The 16,739-nt window shown below is 30.0% G+C and overlaps 1 protein-coding gene across 13 annotated transcripts in view; it reads left to right on the top strand.

Annotated features, from left to right (window-relative positions):
* LOC145255607 (SLAIN motif-containing protein 2-like) overlaps positions 1–16,739 on the top strand; it is a 291,352-nt gene that overhangs the window by 225,440 nt on the left and 49,173 nt on the right. For 6 of the 13 annotated variants that reach the window (XM_080114186.1, XM_080114135.1, XM_080114125.1 and 3 more), the window contains one exon: positions 4,533–4,595. The exons of the other annotated variants lie outside the window; for them this stretch is intronic. In XM_080114186.1, coding sequence (XP_079970312.1) covers positions 4,533–4,595 — 63 coding nt within the window. The remainder of the gene's footprint in view (positions 1–4,532; positions 4,596–16,739) is intronic. 13 annotated transcript variants of the gene reach the window in all.

Below are 16,739 nucleotides of genomic sequence, written 5' to 3'. Positions count from 1 at the left end.
TAAGGTGATAATGCTTACAGCTTCAGATATACAGAGCTGGCAAAACTTAGCGCCAAGAGTGTAGGATTTAGATTTTTTAAATATTGACCATTTAATGGAGAAACTTATGTTTTTAGACCTAAGAATTTTTATTAATGTAGAAAGTATTGTACCCTTATTGTTATCAATGTTATCCTCATTAAATGAATGGAGGTTGAGCCAATGTACGTATGGGTTTTAGGTGTTATTCGTTGAATGTTAATTGCATTACTACTATTAAAGTTAGGTAAAGAAAGTATGCTAGAATTAGTGTGGTTATGGATATTTCAGGCTTGGGTAGTGGTTGTAGAAGTTGGCAATATATCAGAGAATTTATGGGGTGGTTAACATAGTTACTATTATCGTTAGCAATTGAGGAGAACGAAATATAGAAGAAAAACAAATAATTCAATTCTTGCTAAAAATGAGTTTTGAGAGTTTACTTGAAGAGTTGAATTAAGGTTAACGACAATATAAAAATATGTACTATTGCATATAGATTTATTCATTTATTCAATTTGAATGATACATCAATTAGGGGTGTAGGATAAGTAAAACTCTTTATACCATAGTATTTCAAAGCCTAATGCTTCTCATCAAACAATATATATATATATATATATATATATATATATATATATATGTATGTAATCAATAAAATAAGAAAGCAACAATATAAAAATACATACTATTGCATATAGATTTTTTCGTTTATTCAATAAGGATGATACATCAATTAGGGGTGTAGGATAAGTAAAACTCTTTATACCATGGTATTCCAAAGCCTAATACTTATATATATATATATATATATATATATATATATCATTTTAGAGAGAAAGTGGGGTTTCAACTAAAAATACACCGGTGGACAATTTTTAAGGTAATCTACATTAGAGTTCAAAATATAATAAAGTTCTCTCCATAAGAATGATGGTAAAATGAATAGAATTAATGAGTGACATAAAAGCGAGTCCGATGAATATAGGACACAGCGGTTGAGTTTTGGATAGCAGGGTAGTTGCTACACAATCTTCCTCCAAGATCACAAATCAGGATATCAGGAGTATGAAATAATGACAGTAGTTAATACGTGAACCAAATTTATTTTTCTTTCATTTTTACTCTCTTTAGAATTTAATGTTGACCAGCTAAAGGTAACAAAAGAAATAGAAAGAAAAGAAAAAGGGCAAAGCAAGACCTTTTTTTTATCTTCTTTTTCACTAATGAATAACAACAAAAAAACATCTGTTATTAAATTAGAACCCTCTGATTTAGATGACAGTATTAAAACTTTCACAGGCATAAAACTCCTGCCTTCTATGAATTATGACTAATAAGTAAAATATTGATCAGAATTAAATATAAAAATCGATGAAATCGATTGGAAATATTTATTTGTTTGTTTTTTTAACAACACTGGTCGGTATTTGCTGTAATACTGGTCAGTATTTGCGGGAAGAAAAATTGTTTTTTTTTCTACGTAAATTGTAGTAAAAACATTTTTTTTAAATTATGAGAGGTGGAGATGACTTTACTTTATATAAATTATATTTTATATGAATTGGAAGATTTTCAGTATTACAGGTCTTTTGAATGGTAGTTTTCAATCATCAAAACATCGAACTTTGCTTTTAGAATACTATACAAAATGCTAATTGACTTTTGAGTAAGTTTAAAAACTATTTGAGGAATATTGAAGATAAAGGAAGTGAACATCCTTATTTCGAAAAATTTGATTCAATACATTAAAAGGTGAATTCTATTCTAATCATTTATCACTACGAATAACTCTTTCCGGAAGATGGTTGTGCCCCCCCCCTCTCCCCTCAATGTCTATTCTAATGTAAATTTATCACTTTGGAATAACTCTTTCCAGAAGTCTACAAAATGTTATCTCCCCTCTTAATGTTTATGAATAAGTAAAAAAAATATCGATTCTTCTTTGTAGTGAAATTCGGAAAATGAAATATTGAATTTAATTTGAAACCAATGGCATCTACTGAATTGTCATGTTGCAGCAATGAACATATCTAAAAATTACGAAAAACGATAATGTTGAAAATTAATTATTAATGAAAATAGTTTTTGAAGACAATTAGTGAAAATTAAGTTTTGCTAAATTGGCCAATAATTTTCAGAAAATATTTACGCCCCCCCCCCTTTTGTTAGAATTGGACCTCTTCATTTTCTTTATTTGCAAAACTTAATTTTTGCTTGTCTTCAAAAAACTGTTTTCATTAATAATTAATTTTCTACCTTATCGTTTTCTGTAATTTTTGGATATGTTCATTACTGTGACGTGACAATTCAGTAGATACCATTGACTTAACTCGAAATTCAATATTTCAATTTCGCTACAATAATAGAAGAATCAAAACATTTTTATCTTTTGTTATGCGCATTAGTAATAGTTGTCCAAGTTGTTTTTCTGTTGCACATATTCGAATTGCATGCATCAATGTATTGTTGAAATTGGTAAGCACTTTTTTAAAAATGTAATTACATGTCAGTATTATTTACTTCCTTAAACTTTGTCTTTGAGAGATTTTTTCTTGCTAAAATGCCATAATTAATTTACATTCACGTTTATACTCTATTTTAATATAAAGAAAAGAATGGAGGGAATATGTCAAAGGTTTTACACATTTTTAACTTTGTTATTAAGAGGATTAAGTAGTTTTATAGCTCTATTAAGATATTAATAATTTTTTAAACTAAAGGTCGTCAAACATTTGTTTTGCTTTCTGTTAAGTATAACACAGGTATAAATTATGATGTTCTGAATATATTTTTTTTATATTTGGTGGTTGAAATATATTTTTATGAACTTTTAAATATAACTTGTATTTTAGCAAATGGTGAATTTTGTATTTGTTTTGTTAAAATTAAAGTTGTAACTTTTTTTAAATCCAAATTCGTTTTGTTTTTAAAACTTGTGAAAAATTAAGCCTTTTGAATTAAAAAAAATTTATTTCCATTAATTGTTTACATTTGAGAAATTTTTAATCCAATTTGAAAATTATCATGAAATTTCTTTGTTTCCAAAATATATTATAAATATTTTCAGATTTGAAAAGTTTTTAATTTTTTTAATATAATTTTGTTTTGTGTCTATTATATTACAGGAAATCATCTTTTTGTCTTTTATTTCTTTTATTTTTCTTACCAGTATTTTTTTTTTTTTTGTGCTGGTCATTCTGCTCTTAGATTAACTTTGGATCAATGTCCATATTAACTTAGTTATGTGACAAGGTTCCCAAGTGGGCACATATTATTTATAAATTCAAACTGTTTAATTTATATTAAAAAAAAATATTGTAAATCTTGTAATTTTCACAAGTAAGGAAGGATTTTTTTTTCAAGATTTTAGATTCAAAAAATATTTTTGTGAATATAAAATTTATTGGTCACACTTACTTGTAAATTTTCATTAAAAATTATTTTGAAACAACTTTATAAGTATTCAATTTATATTCATTTACAATCAGATTTATTTTCCTCTTTGAAATACGTAATTCATTATGAAATATTTACTTAACTCCACAACTTTGCCATGGCATCATCTCAAGAACAACTTATGGTATACTTTTCAGTTTGTTGTTGTTGTTGTTGTTGTTTATTATTATTATTATTATTATTATTATTATTATTATTATTATTATTATTACTACAACAACAACAACAACAACAACAACATTCACAGAAATGAATATTTAAAAATATAAATTTTTATTTTAATGGGATATAGTGCTAGGTAATTAATTTCAATTTATTTCATTTTATAAATAAGAATTTGAAACGGATTTTTTTTTACAATCAGAAATTTTAATATTTTAAAACTTTATTCTCATTCCAGAAATTGATAATTTCTTATTTTAATTCTCCATAATACTTCTTTTTATTGTTTTATTTCTTGTTTTAAAAATTTGTTTATATATTATTTGATACTGAATTATGCTTATTCTCATTGTAACGTTTTTTTTGTTGTTTTTTTAAATGTACAAATACTGTTTATTTTGTTTATATTTTATATCATATACAATTACTATTCAAATATGTGTCTTGTCTTTATTTGGTATAGAGTAAATGAATTTTATAATTTTAACTTCAAATTAATACATTTAGCAATTTTTTAAAACTTTTTGTGCCCATAAATTTATTAAGTTCCAATCTATTTCTCCTTTTTTGTAATTTTGTAAAAATATAAAAATTTATCATACTAGACATGTTTGTGTCATGTGATATACCACATTTTATTTTCATTATCCATTTTTTTCCTCAGAAGGAGAAAGTGTTCAGTGTTGAAAATAATAATATAAATGTTATATTCTGTATTTTTTTAACGTTTTTGCTTGAATAAAAATACTAATATATATAATATAAAAACTCAGTAGCTACTAGATAACTTTTTTGTTTCAGCCTAACATGGCCTCTTCAAAAAATCTGGAATGTAACCAAGTACAATTTTTCTTTTTTTTTCTTTTTCACATTTACCGGAAACTTCTCATCAGACCAACAGCGGAAAGTAACTTTTTTATTCCCCCCTCGAACTGAAGCAAATACGAAAAGAAAAGGTACACATAAATTAAAAAGAAGAAAATCAAAAAATGCATAAAAAGGAAAAGCAAAAGATGAGAAAATGTAATATAAAAGAATTAGTTCTTGTAAAGTACACATTCAGTAGAAAAATTGTGTCATAAAAACAATGAAATAATGTTGAACTTTTTATTTAAAAGTTCAATGCAATAAATTTCAATACAAGAAAATTTCCATATCAGATTCTTTGAATCAGAAAAAAGTGAGTTTACAAAGCCAGTTTAAAAAAATGCAGACTAATTACAAATTAGTCTTTTTTCTCTTTTCCTCTCTAACTCTGGGTTAAATAGTATTTATACTCGTGATATTTCCTATAATGGATTATTCCAATCTTCTGTTTTATAGTAAGTTTTATTACCTTTGACTGTGTTAATAAACAAAAAAATGGAAACGAAAATGGTAAAAGTTGCATGAAAAAAAATGGGGTAGGGGCATAAAACAACATTGAGAGAGGGTCTAAGTAATAGACAGACACTTGTACAGTAAGTAAATTACAAATTACAGTTAATTAGAACAATTAAAATGGATTTTTTTTTATATAAAACTTAATCCCTAAATCACAGAGTATTTCAGTATGTATTTTGTGTGATTAAAATATAATAGAAAAAAATAAAGAAACCTTAAAGAAACAAATGTGGATTAATTTAGCTTTAGTATAATAAATTACCAATTTTATGTAATTGAATTCATTATGAAAATGAAAACCATGAAAAATTGAATTCACTGCTTTATTATTATTATTATTGCAATGAACATTTATTATCATGAACATTGTGATAAATCAGTGAATTAAATTACAAATATGACTCTGTTTTGAAAACCTGGGAGTGCTAAGTGCAAATTCAGTTCATTCCACAAAAAAAAACAAAAAAAAACGCTTTGCTTATTTAGATTGGCACTTATGGCAGCAATTAAAAAAAAAAACTAGAAAAGTCTATGATATATGTACCAGTCATGGAACAGGATAAAATATTCCAAAAATCATGTAATTTGGTCAAATAATTTTTTATTCAAGAAATTCAAATTTTATTCCATGTCAATGCAGGGGAAAAAGCAGCATCCATATTTCAAATTTCTTTTCTTTTCTTTTCTTTTCTTTTTTTTTTTTTTTTTTTAAGATAACGTCAGAAAGACAACCAAAAAGTATGATTTAAAACCAAAGAATAATTTATTAACATAGCATGTATTTAAAAAAAAAAAATATTTTTCACAACATAAAATTTTCAAATAATTAAAACATTATTTTAGAATGGACATTTTATACAAGTTAAAAACAAAATTTGAAGAATATTAAAATCGCTTTGGCCTTCACTTATCGGTAAAAGACAGCAAATTAGGTTTTTCGAAAAAAAAAAAAAAAAAAAAACTGTTTGATCAATTTTTGTGATTTTTAGAATATACTATCTCCATTCCATAACAAGTGAGTAAATGATAAAAGTTTTTCTCCATTTTTGCTTATCACTATAAGTGCCAATCTGAATAAGCACCACACTTTCACTAACACTTGACCATGTGTCTAACCTCCTGAAGAGGAGAGTAGAAAGTGGATCTTTCAGCAGCCACATGATTTTTGTTTCTCTTATTAGTCCTCACATTCCAGAAGCAATGTTTCTGACACAGAAGAATTACTGTTTTCTATGCCAGAATCTATTCCATCTAACATTTATTGTTGGCAAGTTTTTGACTTTGGAGTACTTTTTTTTTTTTTTTAACTCCTTACTTCAAGTGGCTTTATACCATATTTGGAGCGATTTCCATAAAAAAAAAACATTTTAATAAATCCTTATTAATTAATCTTAGATCCAATTTATTTCCAACTAAAATGATCTTCCTACAACAAAATTATATTTTAGGTTTTCACTTTTTTAAATGAACTGCAAAACATTAAATGATCACATCTTGGCATGATCTGATCTAAACTGAACTGTAATTCAGTTCAGTTTAGATCAGATCATGCCAAGACGTGATCATTTAATGTTTTGCGGTTGGATCTTTCAAATTCAATTTTTTTCTTTTCTGCGCAATATTAAAAAAATCTCTTTTGATTTGGGTTTTCCTTGTTTGATCGAGTTTTATGCATATGCTGACAATCTTGCAATTAGTACCAGGTCCACCCTGTGCTCCAATGGTCTCGTCAAGGTAACAAAACTTCTAAACAATTTCAGTAGCTTTGCCATCCAAATAAAACTTTCTCCATATCTGTTCTCATCCATTTTTATTATCTTAGCCTTCTTGCACACAAACTGGTTATCATACATGATTTATAGCAATCGATATTACATAAAACAATAGATGTATGTCTGTCTGTTTGAAAATATTTAACAGATAAACTCTTATACTGGTCACATAGCACTGAAATTAACAGGAAATAGCTATCATACACCAAGGATGATTTATAATGAGTAAAAATCTTATTTGGGTGTCTGAATAATGCATACAGACATATGTTGGTAAGTTGAAATACCCAAATTCAATTATTTTAATATTATAATTTCTTCAAATCATATAGTGTTAAATTTTTCTTACCTATCTCTTGATAGCTACATTGGTGGGAGACGTGGCTGGATTCTATCTGGTTAGAAAGATAACTGAATAATCAGAGTTTTTGATGTGGACCTTTCAAGAGACAGGAATGAGCTAATGGCATTCTTTCTCTTTCAGTTTTTGGAAAGGGAACTGGGTGTATGTGTAATAACTAGAGCTATGACAACAGCATATTCTTTTCATTGTTTTTACTTTCGAGTAGATATCCGACACAATTAGACATAATTAATCAACTGAGAATCACATCACTCTACATAAAACATAAGATATCAATGGATATATACTTGAGAATCAAAACAGGAAAAGAATATGCTGTTGTCATAGCCCTAGTAATAACCACGTAAAAATGATGCAACAACAATGTGGCATGATTAATAGATTTATTTAACAAGTTAACAAGTTAAGATGGAAATTATGACACTTTTAAACCACTGGATGTGAGTTGAAGGTGTGTGTCTGTCTTAAGATGTCATGGCAGATCCCCTATTACCTGTCCTTATTGCATCCAAGGGAAATAACTCTTGTTAGGTTGACCCTAACAGTGCCATTCAATTTTTTTTTTTGTAGTAGTTGCAAACATTGAATACACAAGCAATGCAATGGAATTACTGGTAGGTTGTTCTATATAAAGCCTATAAGTTATAAAGCTTATGTCATAACATGTACGTAACTCCCAGAAGACAAAATGTAGTTACATTTGTTTGACTTGTTGTGTGAAAATAATGGACATTTCTAAAGATTTGTTTCATAGTTGAAATCTATGAAAAAAACTTGCCAAACAATTAATTCTAAAAATTTACACTGTTTTCTAGAACGTTTTATGGCATCATCCTTTTAAACCGACCAGAACAATTCATTTTAAACAAGAAAGTAATTTTACACTGAGACTAATAAATCATAGAAGCGTAATTAATTAATAATTATTACCTCGTTCACTCTTTCATAATTTCAAAGGTGGCAAATGCCTTTATGTCCAGGTTCATTTAATACCATTTGCTTTGAGAGAATCTTGCTTAATTAGTCAATTTTCAAATGATAATTAATATAATTTTTTAATCTTCTTAGAAAAGTGAAAAAAAAAAAATCATGTTGTATTGAATCGATCTATTTTGAATGCATTTTTTTATGTTATTCTTTGTTTTGTTTTTGTTTTTTTGTCCATTTAATAAGGTAAATTCAAAAATGAAATAGATTCTTAGGCAATTTGCATTCCATGTTAAATGAATCTGCCAGTTTGATATATGACCTAATTAAGATTGCATCATTTGAATATTAATTATTGTTTGTTAATTGAGAGGAGAAAATGCATTTTAATTATCTGTCAAAGTTCATGCAGATTAATTGAATATTTTTGCTTTTATCACACACACACACGCACACACACACACACACACACACACACACACAGTAACCATGATTGTTTTGTAGAAACAATTTTGATAGAGAAGAAAAATAACAATGTGGTTCTTAAAAATACAAGGTGCCTTCAATAAGTTTCCAGACTTTTCGTATGAGCATTTTTATTAGTAGTACACACATTAAACTTTATTCACCTTCAAAACAATCTCCACTGGCTGCAATGCACTTGTTTTACTGTTCCAACAACTTCTGGAAGGCCCCATGGAAGTCCTCTTGTGTGAGCGTGTAAATGACCCTCTTTAATCTCTTCAGTTGTCTCATAACTACAACCTTTAAGTTTTTCCTTGAACTTAAGTCACAGAAAGCAAGATCTGTACTATAGGGAGGGTGGAGTACTCTCTTGATGCCCATCTTGGTCAAATAGTTTGTGACAAGGATGGAGTTATGGACTGCTGTATTTGCGCAAATCTTACGCATCTTCAGTTCCCACACTGACATCAAACTGTGCACTTATTATCTCTATAGATACACGACAGACCTTATCCATGAAATTCTTTATTTGGCTAATCAACTCTGGTGTTTTGATTTCTGTTACTACTCTCGCACTTATCATCTCTCACAAACTCCCTGCCTTCTTTGAATTTCTTATGCCACTCCAAAACTGATGCTCAATTCATGCAAGATGGTCCAAAAGCAATCTGAAGCATTCTATACATTTCTGTGGCATTTTTTCCAAATTTAAACCAGAATTTTATTGCATATCATTCTTATAAAGTGTCTTCGCATCCAGTTTGCATTTTTGAAATTCACCAGCTGTGACAATCAAGTTTTAGTAAGGTGTAGTCCAATTCCTGCTGTAGCTGTTCATTTGAACCTGAAATCATAAAAATTGGTCAGTCTACTCATAGGATGGATAACAATATATACTGAATTTTCAAGAGTCTATGATGATTTTAAATGTCTGTACAAAAATGTCTGGAAACATTTGAAGCACCACGTACCTTCATTCAATGTGTTCATTTAACGATACAGATGGCATTTCCAACTGAAGTGTTATAGGTTGACCCACTGACAAACCTGTTTACTTTTTTTTAACTACTAGTGGGTCATCATTTATCAAGGTCAAGAGTCACTCTTGGATAAGAAAGATTGAGACAGAATGATTGTCAGCTGAAAGGTGGGGAACACTATGAGAGTGCTAACATTAATCAATGGAATGAACTGCATTTGATTACTTACGGGGTGGTTTATTAGAAAAAATGATTTGAAGATGATCAAGTTGTAATCAGCAGGGAAGTAGTCACTCGGTATTGTGTTCCATATATGATAATCCCTTGCAAAGAAACTCTGTCTATGAAAGTTCTGCTTGACACAAGGCATATAAAAGTAGAAGGGGAAAGTCTTTTTTTCTGTTGTGGTAACTAGACAAGTTCTTACAATGGATGTCTTATAAGGAGGAACTCAAAGATTGAAACTCATTGGAGCACCTCCCATTGACGTAATGATAGAGAAAAACTGGGAATGTCTCCTCCATGAGAAAAAGGTTGTAGGAAAAGAGAAGAGATAATCTCTTCATTAGATTCCAAAGTCGATTTCCTGCTTTGTCAAAGCAGGGAAGAATCTTTTAATACATGAGGATTTGCTAAGAATTTTCAAACCAGAAATGATTTTATATTCAACATTTTAAATGTTTCTAAATTGCTTTCAAATTTTGAAAGGGTCACAAAGAAATTCATCCATTTTTCTTAAACTTAAAGATTAAGATGGTTCACTTATTTACAAGGACGCATTTTGTTTAGGTTATTTCATTTTTTATTTCAATAAATGATTGATTGATAGTAAAAAAAATTATAAGTCACATACAGATGAGAAACACAGGCACATGAGATATTATCACACAATGTTTACAACATAGAGATTATGGCCGACTGTAATAAAAAATAAAGTCTGATTTTGATTAATAAATGCTTTTCATTACATCAGATTGTCTTGAACTAATGTTCGACTAAGAAAATTAGATTATGTTCATGCTAAGTCCTGATCTGCATTTTTCTGGAATTTCCTGGTGATATACCATGCACTGGAAAAGGCAGGTGAAATTAGGGTGGTAGCCGTTGATATATCCAAAGCCTTTAACAAGGTCTGGCGTGAAGGTATTTTTGTGAAATTAAATCATATGGTATTACTGGATTTAATATTTAATATAAGATCTTTTTTAGCTACAAGACAAACCTAAATTGTTTTTGATGGCCATATTTCCAAACAACATAGCTGTTGCAATATTTTTGATATAATGATAGGGTATGATTGAAGAAGATTGGAAGGTTCTACTTATAAATACTGGCAATATGAACTGACCAATCAAATAGAGCCATGTTCTGTTAGCATCCAATCAGGAACCAGAATTGCACCATAAAAATATTGGATCTTTTAAAATTCCTGCACAATTTTTGTGTCCACACGAGAAAGATCTTTGCTTTTTGCCTGCAAAATTTTCAAGTCCAAAACTTATACAAATCAGCTACCCACCGAAAACTCTTTATAATCTCCAGGACTTATTTAGATTAGCTACCCATTTGAAACTCTTCTGAAGTTAAATATGACTTTCAATTCAGATATAACATTAATGTAGGTGTGGCCCAGGGAGCGAGCTTAAAACCGTTATTATTCCTGATATTTATAAACTGGCTTCCGGATGAAACTATGTCTAAGATGGATATATTTGTTGATGACACCACACTTTATTATAAATATGCGGGCAGAATGAACATGCACATATCCAACACAATGTCTGAATCCTTAGAAAAAAAAACTCCAATCTGTAATAGAATAGGAATGTAAAGTTATGGTAACATTCAATACTACTAAGACAAAACTTCTTTCCTTTAACAGCTATAAGAAACCTATGCAACCACCAATTGCCATGGCTAATAACACCATACCTAAGAATCAAACGTTCAAACTAACATTCACAAGCAACATAAATTGGAACAAATGCATAGAAAATATTGTCAAAGCTGCTGCAAGGAAGATGAACTCCTTCTACTGTGATAGAAGAGAAGACTTCTCACATTTGTCAGTATCCTATATCTCCACAAAGCCACCATTTTCACATGCATGGAGCACTGTTGCTAAATTTGGACTAAAGAATCTACTTCTAGTCTCTCTGTATTAGACAGAGTAAAAAAAAAAGTGATTTTAACTTAATAGGTCCCGCACTGTTGAGCAAGCTCAACCCTGTCCAATTGCTGCAATGTTGCATTCCTGTTGTTATTGTTGTTGTATGGCATTCACCTTATGCGGGTTGAACTAGCTTCTTCCAAAAGGGGAAGTGTCAAGGAATTATTAAATTCACATGCACTCCTAAAAGGGCGGTCAATGAAATAATAATAATATTACATTCCTGTGTTTGTTTTACAAGTACTTCAATGGAATGTTCTCTGACGAATTTGCACCACTAGTGTCCACTCGATGTAAATATCCGCAACCAACCCGACAAGCATTGAAAAATTGGTGCTTGGGAGTCATCAGATTTTTATGCTTGTCAACTTGTTCACAACTGCGCATGCATGAATTTTTCACATGACAGCTTCCTTATGTGAAAAATAAAGTAGGTTTGAAAACACTGGTTTAAAGATTGTAGCAACCTATTGTACTTGAGTCACTGTCTTTAAGTTTTGGTTTCAATCTCAGCTCAAGTATTTTTTTTTTTTTTTTTACTTACAAGAAGTGAACCATTTAGAAAAAAAAAACACAATACTTGCATACACATGACTCAGTTTCTGCCTGAATTAAAATATAATACCGGGCAATACCGGGTGGCCTACTAGTTATTAATAAAATAATCTTAACAACCTGTAATGAAAACACATAAGCAATTTAAAGAAATTCAATAAGGTTTGTAAGTTATCAATATCTTAATGAGTCTTTTCATAATTTTATTAATTTTTAAAATTATATTTTTATTGAAATAATAGATTGGATAATGAATGATTATGAATCTATAACAAAAAAAATGTACTTTTCTAAGTAAGGAACATGAATTTCTTTTGAAGACACGAATCAATATTTTTTCATCTTGAAAGATTGCCTTGTGGTTGCCATATCTTATTGAAAATCACTCATTATTCTTGGCTCAGCACTCTTACTGTGTTGATCGGCCTTTCTACCTTTTGGTTCAATTATCTCATAGAAGCATTCGTCAATTTCTTCTTTCTACTTAAGGTTCATCGACGGGGAAAAAAATCATTAAAGTTCAGTCATTTCAGTTGTTTTTAGATGAGATTGATTTGATTAGTGAGAATCGTTTTCTATTCATAAGTGTTGAACTGTAATTGTAGCAATTGTTTTATTGATTTTGAAGAAAATAATGTCCCAGAAAATAATTATTAAATTTGTCGTTGCCACTAAAAAAATTTATCACAAGATTTTACTGTTTATTAAAAGGATGTGTTTTCCCTTTATTCTGGATAATGTGCATTATATTTTCACTTGACCAATGCGTGCATAAATTTGTCTTCATTGTCTTAAAGCCACATTATTGCTTGTTTGTGGATAAGCCCTCTCGGATGCTGATATTTATAAAAATGCTTGTTACAAACAACATTCACAGAATATATCACAAAGACATTTTGTATATGTGAGAGAAATATTGTCAGATGGACGATGGATAGTATATCCCACTACATCTAGTTACATCTAGTCCCACCCTCCCTATTCCCATTGAGGATGGCATCCTGAATAAATCTCACCAACAAAGAGGTAGAAAATTTCTGTCGGGAAATCACAAGGTTTTAATAACTTCTTTTCCGGGGGTCACCTCTAACCCTTAAGGTATCACTCACACTTTCCATTCAAACAACCGTCCTCATTATGTAACAATGTGCATCCCCTCTCTCTTACTCTCGAATGTATTTCTTCTTTTTTTTTAAACCTTCAAAATGTTTTTTTGAAATGTTGCAAAGATTTTTTTTTTTTTTACACTTTACATATCTGACGCAGATAATATTGTGCAAAAACGTTATATGAATTTAAAAAAAAAATGACTATTTAAATAACTCATTTTCCCATTCAATGCTTATACTTATTGGATAAAAGGTGCATGGGTGGTTCACTTAAAAGTAACCCAGAAAATGTAGTACAGAGGAGGAACATTCTTTTATTCTTTAAATTACCTGTAGTGTTATAAAAGATGCTGGAAGTGTTCCCCGTTGAGATCTATGCGTTTCTGGGCACGTTTAACAACGTTTGCAGATATTGCCTGTAGATCTTCTCTGGTGATTCTCCTGATAGCGTTGGTACTGGTCTCCTTTAGTTGGTCTAGATTGTGTGGATTATTTGCATAAACTTTTTATTTTTAAGTCCTCCAAAGATAAAAATCACATGATGACAAGTCCGGGGAATGTGGTGGCCATAACCCTTTGCTTATTGTTCTCTCTTCTGTAAACATGTCATGAACTTGTGTCAGTGGTCTGTGAGATGTGTGGCATGTAGTGTCATCTTGTTGGAAAAAGAATTGGATTTTGTCTTGTGGTGTCAGTTGGTTGTTAAGAGAAAGATTATATAGATTAGGCTACTTTTAAGTGGGCCACCGGTATATTTTTTAAGCTAAAAGGCACACTTTTATACTTTTTGCGCTCTATTTTTTGGACTATAATATATATCTTTATACCTTCAATAGCAAGAAGACACAGTGTTATCCTGGAATGAATGAGAAATCCCAGGTTCTTTTTGTGCGCATCTACCCAGCCTCTAACACTATATAACATTTTTATTATTTTTTACATTTTATAATATTACATTTACATATGGGTATAAGTAACATGGCATTTATTAAAATATTTTGGAGCATCAATAAATTCTATCAAATGTCCTGCAGGCTGAGAGCATGCTTAAGGCATTCTCTTGAATAAAGTCAATTCACAATTGTCCTTGGTGTGATACAGCATTAATAGACCAAGACGGTTGAGGAAATCTTGCAGGGGGGGGGGTCAATCGTCATATCCACAGTGATTGGTTAGAATACAGGTCTTTTGAGAAAACCAGCATAACCAAAATAATGCATATTGGGGTGTGTTGTTGGCTTAATGGATACCTTTGCAGCTTATTGGCTATTTTTGTTTCAAATCCTATTGGAACTATTGCTTATTGCAAACTAATACAGTTAGGAAAGGTATGAAACCACAGTATGGGTAAAATAACAACTTGTGTTCAGTTAATTGTGAACAATAAGTATTGTTTTTCAACATGAAATAACCTAAGACTGTTGATGATAGGAATTTGGGTCCTCCACATTTTAGTAGAACTCCGTTATTCATTTTTTCTTTTTTTTCATTCTTTTAAATCTCCAAACAGTGACTTTTCACTTAAATTTTTACAGCCTCCCATAGATGTGAGTTCTCAAAGTTTTGGTTGAAATCTGCTCTTTATTTTTAAATAAGTGAAAGCTGAGTTCTTTCTCCCCCCCCTCTCTCTCCATCTCCCTCTCTCTCTCTCTCTCTCTTTCTCTCTCTCTCTCTCTCTCTCTCTCTCTCTCTCTCTCTATATATATATATATATATATATATATATATATTTTTCTCTTTTCCTTTTTCTGTCTTTTGTTTTGCCTTTCATTTCCCTCTTGTGACAGTTCTCTCTGAAAACTGTCAATATTAATTTTGTTGTAAAGACTTAGACTTCAAACGATTCATAAAAGAAGTTTGATGATTTTTTTCTTCATCAAAGAATGACTTCCTGTCTCCTTCTCCCACATGAGCACCCAGTCTCTTTCTGCTAATTTTGACTTTCTTAATTTCTAAATTTGATGTTTCGCTAATTAAGCATTTTTCAAATTATTTTAAATGTTTTTACTTGTCACTAATACACCATCCATTTTTTTTTTGTTTTGCTCTCACTATACACATACACATTGGAGTACAGATTGAAAAATTCATCTCAATTTCAGATTGTTTTGCCGTTGGCTATTCTCAGCCCTGCATAAAGAGACATAACAAGAATGAAAAAAAAAAAAACCCAAAGTATAAATCATTACACCTAGTTTCCTCTTTTTTTTTTTTTTTTTAAATGAGGAGAGGTGTACATTATCTAATGATGTAAGAGAATACATCAATAATCATGTGATAAGTTGCACCCCTTCCCCTGCCTCAAGATTAATGAACAACCAACAACACAACAGAAAAAACAAACAAACAAATACTTGCTTTTTCCCCCCTCTTTTTTTTTTCTTCTGTGTGTGTTCTTTTTGTTTAACTCGCCTGATGGGTGAGGCTTTCCAAATCGTATTTGAGTGCAAAGGTGAATGGATGTCTTATGCCATAAACAAGCACACAGATAAACAACTGCTGATCTCTTGTGTTCATTTTTGTTCATCACTCCCCCGCAAACAACTTTTTTAACCCTTGGTAATTTTGTTTCTTTCTAGCTAGCTGGATTCCAACGAAATCGCTTGCCCAACCCAAATAAACATCTTTCTTAAATAAGCTTATGTAGCAGCCTCCCACATCTACCAATGCTGTAAATCTACTTACTAATATGTTCCATTACTTACAACTTGTATTTATCAGTTTGGCGAATGTAACTGCCCTTGAGATGACATCATTCTTCTACAACAATTAACTCTGTTTATTACAGATTAAATTTTAAAAAAAAAAAGAAAAAATTAAACAAAAATTATTAATTATTAGTTTCTGCAACTAAAATATAGCATCTGTTTGAAATCTAATATATAAACGGCTGTCTGTCTGTTTGTCTATCTCCATATTTTAAAACTATCTTCTCCGAAACTAAAAGTCGCAGAGCAGAGCTGGGGCCCTCAAATGATTGGATTTTTCACAAGCTATTCTTTTATGGGTCTTTAGCCAATTAAAATTGCTTTTAAGGGGTCAAAAATGAAAAAAAAAAAAATTGTGAAACATTTTGTACATTCATCTTAGTTTATTTTTAATTTTTATTGATTTATATGCGTGTCACGTTGGTACAGTGGTAACGTCACCAGCTTTGAATGCTACAGTTTCGGTTTCGATTCTAGCTGATGGCACCTAAATATTTTTTTTTTAACTTTTAAAATCACAACTCTATAATAATATATACAAAATCTGGACAAATTAAAATATCATATTTAAGCATATTTACCCCCCCCCTCCCTGCATGTTAAATAGAATCTTTTCAGTATTATTTGGATTTCTGTTCTCATCTTTTTTTTTTTACACAGTGATCAC

This window comes from Euprymna scolopes, chromosome 3 (assembly GCF_053919585.1).
Source record: "Euprymna scolopes isolate OS-2025 chromosome 3, ASM5391958v1, whole genome shotgun sequence".
Lineage (NCBI taxonomy): Eukaryota > Metazoa > Mollusca > Cephalopoda > Sepiida > Sepiolidae > Euprymna > Euprymna scolopes.
The sequence above is the reverse complement of the archived record's forward strand: the minus strand, read 5'-3'. Positions and strand labels throughout refer to the sequence as shown.